The following is a 14,009-nucleotide window of genomic DNA, read 5'->3' as shown; positions in this document are numbered from 1 at the left end:
GGAAAATTTGTGTATGAAGTAAGGTTTGAATGTTTAGGAATGGTTGATTGTGAGCAAAGGTACAAAATTAACTATTGTCTCTGTTCTTCCAGCCACTATCTCCAGGACAGGGACACTGATGCCACATGTGAAAGCCAAGGTATTGAGCACATTTGAGGTCCATATGGAAATTGATAAAAGATGATGTAGCTAACTTATGTTTATTATTGGCTGAAAATGGGAGCAAACAATCTGATGGCAACAATTTCTTCTTTGTTTTGTACAGAGTTTTCTAGTTGCCTCTGTTGCTGTGTTTGATTTACCTTCCTGAAATCCATTCTCTCTTATTTTAGTCATCTGCTTTCTGGCAGAAATGTTTGGATAGCAATCAAGCACTCCTTCCAGGAGTGACCCTTTTGTTTGTGTCTGATTTCAGATCGTACCAGAAGCAGACAAGTTCAACAGTACACGAAAGCAGTCTGCTGGAGCTCAGTTCCGGGTAAAGTATTGATGCCCCGCAGTGCCCCTTGAGATGTGTGCTGTAATGTTTTCTTGAGAGCTTCCAGGCTGCTAAGCATATTTAAAGCATCCAGCTTGTAGACAGAGTTTTTTTCTGGGTGCCAGGCACGGCTGTTAGCAGTAACTTGGCTATAGTCAGAGCCTGGGCTGTTGCTGTTACAAGAGCCTGAATTAGTGGCATGGGAAGACAGTTCTCAGCTGCAGGGTACAGCACTGGGGGGGCTGGCAGCACTCTGGCTTGCTGGGCTGTTGATCTTTCTCTGCCCTCACCAGCATTCCCTGATGGTTCTCATGGAGAGGATGTATTCTGCAAACCCACACTTTGTGCGCTGTATAAAGCCCAATAGCCAGAAAGAGCCAGGCGTTGTGGACAACCAGATGTTGCTACAGCAGGTAAGGAAAAGCAGTTTCCTTTGCAGGTACTTCTGCCAAGTCTCGATGGGAAGTAGATCTAAGGCAGGGAAGGAGTAGATTTAAGGAAGGGAAGGTCAGACACTATTGAAAAGCAATGGAGATAGCTGGAAGCTTACTAGTCTGACTCTCCCCTTGTAGGAGAAAGAATGGGAACACTTTTTATGCATGTAAAGGTTCTGGGCTTTTGGTAGTTTTTATGAAACATTGCTATGTTCAGGTTTTACAGTCTTCTCTCCCATTTCATTTTCATGATTGCAGTGAGATCTGCTTGTCAGGGACTAGGGTTTATCTTTGCATCTTCTGGATGGGGACTGGTACAGACAGTACCTCTCCAGGGCAACTCTGAACAGGAGCCAAGATGGGATTGCTCTGATAGGAGCTGATATGTGCTGATATAACTTTCTTTGGATATTGTGTCAAGTCTGAGATCCAGCCACTTTAAAGAATATTGAAAATGATTAGAAGAGTTCAGAAAGCTCTGTGGCCTCTTTGGTGTGTGTTTATGTATGCATATGAAGTATAAGAAAGGGTGGGATTAAGAGGGAAGTTGATCTGTTCCCCAGGGTACTTCTTTGTACAGATTTGGAAGCAGAATACTATCCTCTGAAGGACAGGGGCTAAGTAGTGCCCTTGGCTGAAAGGTGAAGCTATTTCGGTTGTTGGTTTTTATGGTTTCTGAAAGTGGTTAATGACCAGAGTTGCAGGATGTGGTAAATTCAGTCTTTAGCTGAAGTCATATTATCAGAAAGAAACATTGTTATTTTTTGAACTAGAGAGGCTTGGGCTGCAGAGGGCCTTACTGATGCCCTACTGACCAGTTCTGGCCTGTGTCTGTTTGTTTGTCTGATCCTGTCTTTGTGGTGCTGCTTCAGCTCCGGTACAATGGACTGCTGGAGACTATCCGGATCCGAAGAGACGGTTTCTCCTGGAGACCATCATTTGAGGAATTTGCTGAAAGGTACGTTAAAACCTCTGAATGTTCCTGGTTAGATATTGTTAGAGAAGTGACACTGGTAACCAGATACAGGCAGGGAGTGAATCTGCTTCTTTAAGTTCACGTGCCTGAGACCATGGTGGTGTTCGCTGTGGGAGACCTACTGAGAAAGACTGATTTATTGTTGTTTGCTGTGAGGATGACATGGATCAGCACAGCACGTCAAGGATATGGCTGTAATCTTGCTGAATTGGTTTGCTTTTCACAGATATGGAATTCTTCTAGTTAAACCAGATGTTTCCCTCAACAAAGAAAGGTAGGAACCTTTCCCTTGTTATGTGTAATCCACTTTGTTCATCAGAGACTTTTGTTGTCAGGACAGAATAGCAAACTGAGTAGAAAGAACAAAGTGAGGACGCGTTTTTGTGGTGATGGGGAACAGAAATTCCTAGACAAAGACAGCTAGTGTTTAGAACTCATTTGGTGCAATGATGAATGAAATCTTTCTTGAATTACTGTGTAAGCAATTCAATTCAATTTTAAAACTTTACTACCCTCTGGAATGAGGACTGGCTAATGGGACTCAATTTGGGGAGTCGTGGTAATGGTTAAGGGTGTCCACAGAACTCAGTATGGCAAGACTCAGCACAGCTGACAGCTGCCTCCCCGGGTTTTTTCCTGATGGTCTCATAAGGTGAAGAAGATAAAGGCAATGCTGACTAAGCAGCCAGCACTGAATGTCTTCCAGGCTAGAAACGATGTTTCTGGTCCAAGAATTTTTTATGTGTACAGGCACAACATACCCACAGCTCTTCCAGAACCTGATTGTTCCTTCCAAGTGTAAATGTCCCTCCAGCTCTGAAGTGTTACCCTGTTAGCAGTTTCCTTCCTACATGTAGGGCAGCAACTCCCCACCTCCTAGAAGTTATTGATAATACTGAATTAATAAGAACTGCAAACCTAAGTGAGGTTCAGAGAGAATCATACAGATGAGAGAGAGAGATGATGTTAGACAGGCAGCACAGCATGTTATCACACAAAAATCATAGGATGCATTTGGGAAAAAAAAATACCTTGGATATAGTTCCTGGCACGGCACAAGTTGGCTGAGATAGAAGGAAAATAATTTCTGTTTTGCTATGCAAGATACTTGCAAAAAGTGTCACTATAGTTTCACAGCCTGGGTTTGTAAGCAGAGAGAGGAAGCTGTGTGACAGCTGGAGTACTGCTTTCATTCCAAGCATTGCAGAAACTTTCTAAGCAAACCAAGTTTTATCACCAGAGCTTGCAAAATAAAACTGAAATTGGAAAATAGACTTTCTCAAGGAAATCTTGCCTTAGTGAGCCTGTAGCTTCTGTACTCAAAATTGCATAGAAATGAAATGAGGAAAAAGGCTCTGTGGATTTGCTTCCCAGAAAGCAGAAGGAAGTCTGTATCTGTGAGCCCCTTTGACGGTGTTCACAAATGCAATCTTCTCCTAGCTGTACCTCAAGGAGTGCAATAGATTGACAGCTAGTTACTGAGTGTCATCAGGTGACAGGACAAAGAATGCAGTGCAAAAGTAGTGAGGCATAAATAAGAAATATTCCTGTTTATGAGGAAATTTCCTCATATCCCAGTGAGGAAAAATTCTCACTCTTTCAGCACCTAAAAGTGCTGGCCACAGAGTGGTCAGTCTGGGTGGAAAAATACTTATTTCACTTTCCTTCCTGTCTTTCAGCTGCTTGAAGATACTACAAAGTACAGACATGACGGGCTGGATATGTGGGTAGGTGTGGATAACTTTCTGGGAGTGAGGTCCTGAACTGCAGAGACTTTATACATGTGAACTGTTACCTGGTTCCCTTCAGAAGAACTTTATGGCTGTAGGAAATGCCTGTCCAAAGGGTGATTGGATACAAATTTACACAAACAGTATTTCTCATTACTTCCTTTTCTCCCCAACCTCACAGAAAGTCACGGCTTTTCTTTAAATATTGGCACCAGGAACAGCTGGCAAAGTATGTGGAGCGTCTGGAGAGAGCAGCAGTTGTCATACAGAAAGGTGAGCACTGGGGCAGGAGGATCCCTCAACTCTGGTCTCACACCAGAGCAAGGAGGAACTTTTCTCCAGTCCCTGCTTCATTATTGCACCTTCTCAGGTGACAGGCAGGCTGTCTCCATGTCAAACCCTTGTGGAATCAGAGTGTTTACTGCCTGTGTCCTCAGTGGTTACCCTCAATAGGGAAGAGCCATCAAGCAGTCCCAGCCTTGGAAAGGGAAAGTATGTGTTCAGGGGAACTGAGCTGAGTAGGACAAGCATATGATTTGGCTGTGTCCCGAGGACTGGCTAACTGCCCTCTGGAGTGAGGGCTTGTTTGTGAGTTGTGTGAGCTGAGGAGGCAAAAGCAGATGAGCCTGAAGCAGGTCTCCTTCCTGCCTTCAGAGAGAGGCAAAAGAGTGTGGGGTTTGGTTGGTTGCTTAGTTGATTTGACTTGGTTTCCCTTTCCCTTTCCCTTCCAAGTAGTGTCTGCACTTGATTCTTCAGAGCAGAGCAGTCTGGTGCTTCCCCCTGCACAGGCTCCAGGACTGTGCAGTGAGGAGGAGCTGTCACCCTGCCTGGTCCCTCCCTGTTGTGCTTCTCTTCCGTGTGGGTTGCTGCACTGCTGCAGCATCTGAGCAGCTTCCAGCCATGCACCGCACAGTGACAGACATCAGTCACGTGCTGCTCCTTGTCTTCTGGGGGGAAGATGTGTGGGTAGTGTCCAGAGAGGAACGAGAGGGAGCTGCTTTCAATTCATGTGCTTCAGTACTGGTACAGGAGGCACAATAATGCGCTGTCGCTAATCCTGTTGGCGAACTCTGTAATGAGAGTTTAAGGGAAAGGTTATCACATGGACTGACACCAAGGAAATCCTGTCTCCTAAATAGAAGAGCTTTGCTTTTATTAAAGTAGTGTCTGAAGGGTGCTGAGTAGTTAGATGGCTAACAGCGGCCCTTCTGTGAGACTGTTTTTTAGGCATCCTGTGCCTTGGCATTAGAGATGAGGGCTTAGATCTGCAATTTGATGTTTTAAATCTGTGATCTGGCAGCTTAGAGAACAGAAGACAGTTCTCATATAGTTTTGACTGCCTGCTCACAACAGAGTGTCTGCATCGCTCTTTGTTAATGTGGTTCAGGTGTTGAGGGTTTTGCACTGGGCAAAGGAATATCATCTAGTGTGCTTCCCCCAGGGAGTGAAAGAGGCATAATCAGCACTTTTCTTTCCTAACCACAGCTTTTCTCTGAACAGTTTTCAGGGGTTTCCGATGCAGGAAGAGTTACCTGAAGCTGGTGGCTGAGCTGAGAGCTCAAGCACAGCGGCAACAGGAAGAGGCAGAGAGAGAAAGAAGCCGACAGCAGGCAATGGAAGCAGAGGCCCAAAGTGAGTCAATCCCACTCCCACTGCCCCATGCACGGCCACTTTGTTAGCTCCGGGTGATGATGGCCTGCCTTAGGCTGTCATGGGGATGATGGGGTGGGCAGAGAGGTGCTGACATTTCCACCCTTTGAAGAACAGGATTTCTCTGTGGGGAGTGGAAGTGGCGTGATGAAGGTCATTTGCTGGCTGTGTTGGGAGGAATGCCAAGCTGTGGCCTTCCCACCTGCTCTGTGCGGGAGAACTTTGATCATAGCTTTGTGTCTGTACGTAGCTTTCCTTGTGGCTTGCAGAGTGGGAGTTGACAGTGATTGTGAGGCTGTGCTCTTTTCCTCTTTTGCCTCTTCCCAGTCTCGGAAGCCTGGCTGAGGAGAGACAGGAAAGGACTGAGCTCCACAAACATGTTTTTGATGATCCCTCTTCCTGCTGTTGCTACTGTGTGTGCTGGAAAGACAAAATCTTTCCTCTCTCTGAGAGTGACAGCATGCCTGGCAGGATGGATCCCATGGATCTTGGACCTTAGATTTCACCTACTTCTTTCCTCTTCTTGCAGAAAGAATCTCCCTTCCAATCCCTGTGCCACGGAAAAGACTCCCTAGGCCTTATCCCCCTCCTCAGACTGTCCCTGATATGCCACCACAGCCACCGGTGCCACGGCCACGCAGCAAACTAACAGAGGTAGCAACCTTGGCTCTGTTTGGGGTCACTTATCCAGCTGTACAGTTTTCCTGCTCCTTGCACATATTCTCCTGCATGTGGTCCCAGTAGAGCATAATCTTTCTAGCATAATCTCTCTAGAAGAGAGAGTCCTTTCCTAGTGTCATTAGTTAAAAAGTGTGGTCAGGACCTTTGAGGAGCTGAAAGCAGCACATGATAGTTTGTGACTGATCTTATCTTGAAGCATTTAGGAACGGGATCTGCCAAAGTGATTCAAAGGGCCCCTGTCTGACCTTGCTTTCTTTCATTCCCACTTTCCCGTTCTCCCCATTTTCAGTTCACTCCTTTCGACAACTTCCTTCATCCTACTGGGCCTCGCCCTGTTCTGGGGACAGAGGAACAGACTGGAGAAGAGGCAAAAATGAGGCAACTCAAGAGAGGAGCAACTCTCCGCTGGTTCAGAGAGACGCAAGCCCAGAAGGTCATGCAGGATGACGGGGCCTTTCCGAGCTGGCTGCATGGAATGATCAGCCGGAGGTGAGTGTGCTGGGCACAGTTTGGGCTGTGGCAGGCAGGCAGAAGCTGCGGTGTCCTTAGGAAGAATGTGTAAGTTGGATTCCCCTGGATTTGTGTCCTTGAGGAATGGGAGTGGCATGCATAACCTTTCACTCTTAGGCTGGAAGCTTCAAACCATTAGGGAGAAGCTCAGACCGCTGTGTCACAGGATGCAACTGCTGAAACTTTACATAGACCCAAGGAAAGACTGTGGACTTTTCTACTTCATAGCAAATAAATTCCCTGTGGGTCCCTAAATGCAGCCCCAGTGCACAGAAGGGATGCTGGGAACGTACTTGAGGAAATACACATATGTGCTTGCCACATTCTGGACCATTTGCATAGGTGTGATAATGAATGAAGATGGACTTTTGGTCTTACTCATGACTATCCTCACGTTCTCAGTTTAGGTGAAATTACAGCAGAAGAATAAAGAATTCAGTATTCATTTATTCGTGAAAGTATTAAAAAATGGTTTAGTTGGTACCCAATGACAAGATTCACTGAAGTCCCTAGGTGTGGAAATAGAAGAAGGCTTTTTTGTTGATACTTTTCTTCATTTAAGTGCAGTATAGGTGGAATTTACATCCCTTTAGGCTGGGAGACACATCCACAAAGCCCTACCTTCTTGTAGAGATGACTGAACTCTCATGCTTTTTCTGAAGAAAAAAAGAAAGCCTTTAAATTAATGTCTGAAATTCTGCTAGTGAGTAGGCCTCACGCTTTACTCTCTTGGCTGAGCCAAGCACTACCTCTTTCCAAGCAGTGTGACAATCAGGGAAATGTTGATTATACCCGTGATCAGATAGGAGCAAGGCAGTGGGGTTAGCCAGGTAGGTGTCAGAGTTTCTGGCTACAGTTTTCCCTGGGTTCAAATTAATCTGTAGAGTTGCAAGCTTGCTAACTACTGGTGTCCCTTACTTAGGGGGACATGTGTGGGGGCTCTGGTGCCAAATGTGCCCGTCATTTGAGCACCCTTGTCATCTTTTTCCAATTTGTAACTTTTTTTTCTGTTAAAACTGCAAGTCTCCTTTGGTCTTATTGAATTACAAATTACTGGATTTTGTTGGCTTATCAGGGCGAACATTATTCAGAGACATTACACAGCATGTTAGCTTAGTAAAGAGCACTACAGTAGCTCTTTGGTAGCTGCTTTTTTTTTAAAAAAGATAATTAACAAGGCCCTCGTCTGCATTACTGCTTTGTCCACAAATTCAAGAATGCGTGAAAACAGCCAGTGCCTGGGAGACAAAACAACTGCTGCATGGGAGTTCAAACGTAGGCTAGCTATGAGTGCTTCACAGTGAAGGACAAGGCAGGTTCTCTGCCTGCAAATCCTTCCCTAAAACACTGAGGTTTAAAATGTTTTTTAAGTGGTGCTTTCTGGTGCTGAATTTAAGTCTCCGTGCGGTAGTAGAAGCTCAACCTCATGTAACAGAGCAGTCAGAGCAATCCCAAATTGCACTGGTGATTTATAGTCACCTTTAGCCTAGAGCAAGGCACATGGCAAGCACAAAGCAATGCTTTGTCCTTTGGGCAGAGAGGGGGAAGACCTCCTTCCTGCAGGAAGTAGAGAGCCAGTGGGGTAAGGGCAGTTGGTGTTTTTCCACCTTGTGCTGAGCACCACAAACCTACACCATACTGACTTCTGTCAGCTCTGGTGCCTTGGAAAACGTGTGTGTGCCCAACCTCCTCATCTCAGCGATGCTTTGTTATGTGATCTGTGCTGGAAGGCAGCTGTTGCACTCAGCAGACTGCTGGAGCAGGTTTGGAGCAGCGCTGCTTGGAAGGGCTTTGTCTGAGCGTATTGTGCCTCCTGAGCGTGCTAATGTAGCCCTGCTCCAGCAAGCCTGAGACTGGAAACCTCTAGCTGGGAACACATGGGGCAGATGTTGGCCTCCCAGTGGACTGGGAGCACTGCCATGGGAGCAGATGAGATAGACTGGGAATCTCTGCACAGAGGCAGCTGCTCACTGTCTGCTGAAAAATTATTTCCTACTTACAGGGAAGCTGAAAACCTGCTGATTGACAAGCCTTTGGGTTGCTTCCTTGTTCGGATCAGCCAGAGCCGACCAGGCTACACCCTGACGTACAGGTAATGAACCTCGCAGAGAAGAAAAGTTAAGGTCCTAAACTGAGCTGTGCATGGATGGAGGGGTGAGCCTTCTCCACAGAAGAGTCCATTAAGTATGGCATTCAGCCTCTCCTGTTATGGGTGACTCAGTTTGGAGTGGCAGACAAAAAACCTTGCAGTCTGCCTCTTGCTATGGTCTTTGTACAGCATCCATCCTTCAAGGGGCAGGGCAAAGTTGTAATGTAGATAACAGACATGGGAAGCAGTGTAGTCTGCTGGGGTTTGGATCCAGCTGCCTCTCACTGACTCTGGGGAAACTGCTGCTCCTCCTGCAACTGCTAGCACAGCGTGTGTCACTCCAGCATGGAGGATCTCCTGCATCTTTGCAATATTTGCTACTTTGGCTCCTGATCTCACCTGGGCCCTTAAGACAAGAGCGGAAAGCAATGACTGGTTCCTAGAGAGATGTTGTGGCCCCGTGCCATGACTGTTTCTCTCTGTCCACTTCCCCAGAGGCGAAGGCCGCTGCAGACACTACATGATCGAGATGCAGCCCAACACACGCTACGTGATCCTGGGGGAAGACCGTGCTCACACATCTCTCACCGAACTGGTTCAGTATCACCAGACTGTGGGCATCCAGCCCTTCATGGAGAAACTGACTGTTCCCTGCGGGCAGGTGAGTGCTGAGGATTCGCAGCAGGAAAAGGAGATAGGGCAAGGACTGTGCCCTGCGCTGAGAGAGTCACTGCAGTGCTCTCTCTAGTTTGGGTTCCTGCTGGGGGTGTCCTGTTCTAGCCAGGCAGCTTGGCCTCTTCTGCATGCACCAGGGAATGTGAGTAGCTGGGCAATGGGGAGTCCTGGGGTGGGGAGAGGCCCTGGCTGATTGGTGTTGCCCGCCTGCCCCATGTTTGCCAGCAGTGATCACAGCTGGGTTTGCTTGCGGGCTGTCCTCTTTGGGGTGTGTGGAGCATCTGCAAGCCACTGCTGAATCCACTCTCCTCTCCCTCAGAATAGCAGTGAGAGTTTGGATTATGAAGACCTGGAGTCCCTCACAGTGACCCCCGCCGTGGCGGCAGAGGAGAGCCCCCACGAGGAGCAGACCTCTGCCAGTGCCTGTCCAGCTGGCAGGACCACCCTGAAGGCGGGAGCAGCCACAGTTCTCAGGTCCATGTGGTTCAGGAGGACGAAGAATTTCCAAGAACAACAGAGCCTGGACAAGAGCAAGACAAAGTCAAGCCTGTGCAAGGCGGGAAGCAGGCAGCGGGCCTTCCCTCGCCTTCACTCTTCCATACGCATGGCAATGAAGGAAATCCAGCAGGTGAGCAGGGGTGGCTCCGGTCATCCAGTGCCACAGCCATACCACACACAGTCTCTGTGGGGCATGTGGAGCTTATTTCCACAGGTAGTGCTCCTGGGTCACAGGTTTTATTCAGTGGTCTTGGAATGGAGACTGTGTTCATTGAAAGTGCTGGGCTGGGGGAGAAACTGGGGGGAGGCTCACTAAGATGCCTAAAGAGAAATACATAACATGTGGGGATGACATATACATAACATGCTGTCCAGCAACCCATTTGGTGCTGCCCTAATGCTGCCTCTCTGCTTCTCACTGCAGTTCTCTTCCGTTCCCTTGAGTGGCTCCTTTAAGGAACTCCAGCATTGAGGATGTACAGCCGAGTGACATGGTAAGAGGAGACCACACACAGGAGGGTTAGGATTAGGGTTAGCTTCCCCAGGAAGTGGAGGTGCAGTGGGGCTCCTTCCTGTCCTACATGCTCCACCTGGAGTAAATCTTGGCCATCAACTGCTTAGAAATACATGTAGACCAGGAAAAATGGAGGGCAGCTGCCAGCTTCCATTCCAGGGCTACAAAGAGACCAGTGGCAGAAGGAGGCTGGGAAAAATGGGAACAATCAGCATCAGGTTGGGTTCCCAGCACCTGTGGTACACGGTGTGCTTGCAGTACAATAACAAGGCTGCTGGAGGGAGCTCACAGTTTGTTAGAGACTGAAGTTCAGGGGCCTGGGGCTGGAAGGAGTGCTATCAGAAAGCATATCTGCACACTACAGTAGTCAGCAGCAATGGCTTAATGTTGTGGAGAGAGGCACACATCAGAAACAGGTGCTGGGCAGAGAGCCCTGGGGGGTAGCAGAGGCAATGAGCCAAAGGCAAGGCTGAGAACATAAGGAAAGGCAGCTGCCTACGAGGGCATCTGTGAGGACTTTAAGTAAGGGCTTTCAACACAGTCTCAGCAGCTAGAGACACAGCTGGTTACCGGGGCTGTGATGTTCTGGATGGGTTATAGGAGTGTATGGAGGGGGCCACACAGCTGGCTGTGCTCAATTTGTTGGTTGTCTGGAGCATCTAGTGGATGCACAGCTCCCTTGTGCAGCCAGTGGGCTCAGTCCCTGCCCCGTTCAGTTGCTAAAGCCAGGATGAAGCAGTTGTGGGGCTGTTGTACACCTCTGAAGAAATCTGGGTTTGTAACACCTGGGAGTGAGAGGGATTGGACAAGCACACTGTTGGCTACAGACTTCATAGGGACAGCAGGGTTTCCTGCATGGCTCAGCTCCATGAATTCGTGTTGGAGCAAAGCTTTATAACTGGGGCCTGTCTTGTCTCCTTGATGGCTGAGAAAGGCCTCTCCCTGAAGGGCTTGACTCACTTGCTTCATTCCTGCATGTGACTATCAGTGTACCCAGAGGATGCTTCTTGTGCTGGAGGTTAGGCAGAAGTCAAGTGAAACCTGTGGGATCTGCACATATGATTATAAGCATCTTGTATTGGTACTACTGAAAGGAGCCCTCCTCTCTTGTCCTGCGCTGAGCTGTGTTTCATGACTTTTTGCAGGTCAGAGTGTCTCAGCCCCATCCTCTTCCAGTGCTGTTGGGCCTTGCATAACTGGGTGAACATATACAGACACATAGTAGTCTTCTTTCTTACCATTTTTTGCTGCACCCAGCTGGCCCTGTGTCCTTGGACTGGACTCCTGCAGAAATGAATGTTCTTCAGCACTCAGAGGGTCTCAGTGGCTGAGACTTCAGCATCTGGATCACCCTGGCAAAGAGGAGAGCATGGGAACAGTCACGCTCTGCACTGATCCTCAGTACCTGACAACCTGCATGTCAATACTTAAACATGCCTCGAGACCCCTCACCTCATGCTGTTAATAGTCACAAGCTGGATATTTCACAACAATGTGTTCCCTCAGAGCTGCCTGTACTGATTTCCTACCTGTTTCTCCTCAAGTCCTCTGTCTTTCTTTTGGTCCTTTGGACCTGCTGCTCTGGGTGCTAAGGAAAGCTGGGCTCAGGCTTGGGAGGTAAGGAATTAAACTTCTGTGTTCTTTTTGTTGAATGCAGGAGTACTTGAACAGATGCTGAGACATGGGATGAGGAGATTTTCCTGCCCCTGCAGGAATTTCCTGACCTTGCATCAGTTTTATTCTGGCATGCTGCTTCCCATCCCTCAGCCAAAGCTCAAGTGAGGGCACCATTGCTGAAACGTTTGTCTGCAAGTCAGGGAATCACTGCAATTCCAGGCTGTAGAATATGCTTCTTTACACTGAGGGGAGAGGGATTGGGAACATACAGGACCATGCTACTTGTTATGTATTTTCTACCTTTAATAAAAAATATGTTTTCAATTAAGTTCTTCCTCTGAGAAGTTCAGTGTTTTCTTTGTGCTTATTACTTGCAGTCAGTTTGGCCGTGGGCTGTAAAGAGAGGAGAGCACCTAACAGCTCATGTGAAGAGTATACACAGGATCTTCTCAGGACACGGGATCTACTCCAAAGTCCAGTAACTGCAGCAGGATTTGACCTCTGAGGAGCTTAAAACCAACCTGTCCATGCCTGCATAATTGCCAGCACCTGCCCACATGTTGATGGCCTCTGAGGTGTGGGGCTGCTTCCAGCTGCTGCCACCAAGCACCAGGGAGCTTGCCCCTCACGTGTGGCCAGTGCAGGGTCCTGCCAGAGGTTCCCATTTGCCTCCTCGGGGGCATTAGGAGAGGTGACAGCTGTGACACGGCCAGTTGAGTCCACGCCAGGTGGCACGTGTGCAGCCCCTCAGGCAGTGCTTTGCTCCAGCTTGCCTGCCATGGCCTGGGCATTTCCAGCACGGGGCTGTCCTGCGCTGATGTACCCTTCAGCGATGCAGCTGCCAGCTCACCAGGGAATGGAGTCATGCACTGTTGGGTTTTGTGTTGGGACAAGCAGCGTTGAAAAGCAAGCAGGTTGCTGCTTGGGTTTCCTGAAGGAACCTGGGAAAAAGGTACAGCCCCATGGAGCTGAGCCAGGGACACAGATCTTTGCTTTTTCCCTTGCTCTGTGCCACAGCGTGCTGTGGTTTCAGGAAGGGGCAGTGTGGTTTAGAGGCTTGGCCACGTTACCACTGCAGATTACTTCTGAACATGCAAAGAGTCCCAGTGGGAGAAACTAAAGTTGGTGGGCTGGTAATCCTGATGTACAACCGCCACCAGTAGTGCTCTACCTACCCCCAAACTCATCTCCCCATGTGTGCCCCTGCACGGAGCCACCTCGGCACTTCCCCAGGCAGGAGGACACCCCTGTGCAGCCTTCCTGAGATGGGGGTGCTGCCTCATCCCTGTCACACAGGCTCAAGCTGCAGCCAAGGAAGCTTGTTATTGTGATACAGGGTGCTTGTGTCTCTGCCTTTAACCGTGGGGCTATTTCTCTTCCCTTCCAGCAGGTTGGAGCATTAGCACTGAGCTGCACCGAGTCACAAGGGAATGTTGCTGGGAACCAGACAGGGAAATGGTGATTGTTCCAGCCTGATGTCCTGGCTCTTCCCAGCAATGCCTTGCAGCATTAACACACCTTTTCTCTTCCTCATGCTGGGTTTTGGCAGCTGTTTTGAGGCTGTTCAGGACAGAACTAGTCGAGGCAGTCCAAGGCTGCTGCTTGCAGAGTCTTCCTGACTAAGCCCAGGGGCGTTTTCTGGGCAGCCTTGGCTCCTGTGGCAATGTTCTCCTTGGCTTTGTCCACCGCTGGACAGCTGCAAAGCCTTCCTCCTGGGCAGCACGTAGCTCTGCCTCGTGGCCCAGACACTTCTAAGAACTCTCATGCACAGAAATGAGACATGAGAAATGCATTTCAGGAACTGAGCTGCTGTGTAACTCTTTCCTAGTTACCGTGCCACAGAGTGTGGTGTAAACCCAGGGCTAAGATCCAGCTGCAAACTACTGCTGGAGCACAGCAGGGATAATGCTGAACCAAGGAGGGTGGCAAAGAGCTTTCCCACAACAGCTGCCTCCAGTGCTTCCTGGGAGCAGCTGCAGGCACAGCTCACAAGCACTGCTGGGGAAAACGACAGCAGGGGAGGGTCAGGACTCTTCTCTGCTGCCCGTGTGTGGCATGTCTCCTGGAACGCTTCCCAAAACCAGAGCAGATGGATTACAGACTCCTTTTTCCCCTGGTTTGGTTGGTGGGAAGCAGAATCACAACATGGGCAGCCAG

At 48.7% G+C, this 14,009-nt stretch overlaps 1 protein-coding gene across 1 annotated transcript; it reads left to right on the top strand.

Annotated features, from left to right (window-relative positions):
• Positions 1-86: 86 nt before the first annotated feature.
• On the top strand, positions 87-12,180 carry LOC116500767. Its single transcript, XM_032205994.1, has 15 exons — positions 87-139; positions 416-478; positions 772-891; positions 1,785-1,870; positions 2,115-2,162; positions 3,568-3,615; positions 3,800-3,891; positions 5,119-5,250; positions 5,798-5,922; positions 6,239-6,438; positions 8,462-8,551; positions 9,044-9,209; positions 9,543-9,851; positions 10,146-10,215; positions 11,381-12,180. The coding sequence occupies exons 1-14, from the start codon at positions 119-121 to the stop codon at positions 10,191-10,193; spliced, it is 1,548 nt and encodes a 515-aa protein (XP_032061885.1). The 5' UTR covers positions 87-118; the 3' UTR covers positions 10,194-10,215; positions 11,381-12,180.
• Positions 12,181-14,009: the final 1,829 nt, after the last annotated feature.

This window comes from Aythya fuligula, chromosome Z, assembly GCF_009819795.1.
Source record: "Aythya fuligula isolate bAytFul2 chromosome Z, bAytFul2.pri, whole genome shotgun sequence".
NCBI classification, from domain to species: domain Eukaryota; kingdom Metazoa; phylum Chordata; class Aves; order Anseriformes; family Anatidae; genus Aythya; species Aythya fuligula.
This window is presented reverse-complemented; position numbering and strand designations above follow the sequence as displayed.

Excerpts from the sequence above, each read along its gene's own strand:
- LOC116500767 (XM_032205994.1), top strand. The coding sequence starts at position 119 with ATGCCACATGTGAAAGCCAAG. Across the intron at positions 892-1,784 it reads ACCAGATGTTGCTACAGCAG|CTCCGGTACAATGGACTGCT; the intron begins GTAAGGAAAAGC and ends GTGCTGCTTCAG. Across the intron at positions 2,163-3,567 it reads GTTTCCCTCAACAAAGAAAG|CTGCTTGAAGATACTACAAA; the intron begins GTAGGAACCTTT and ends CCTGTCTTTCAG.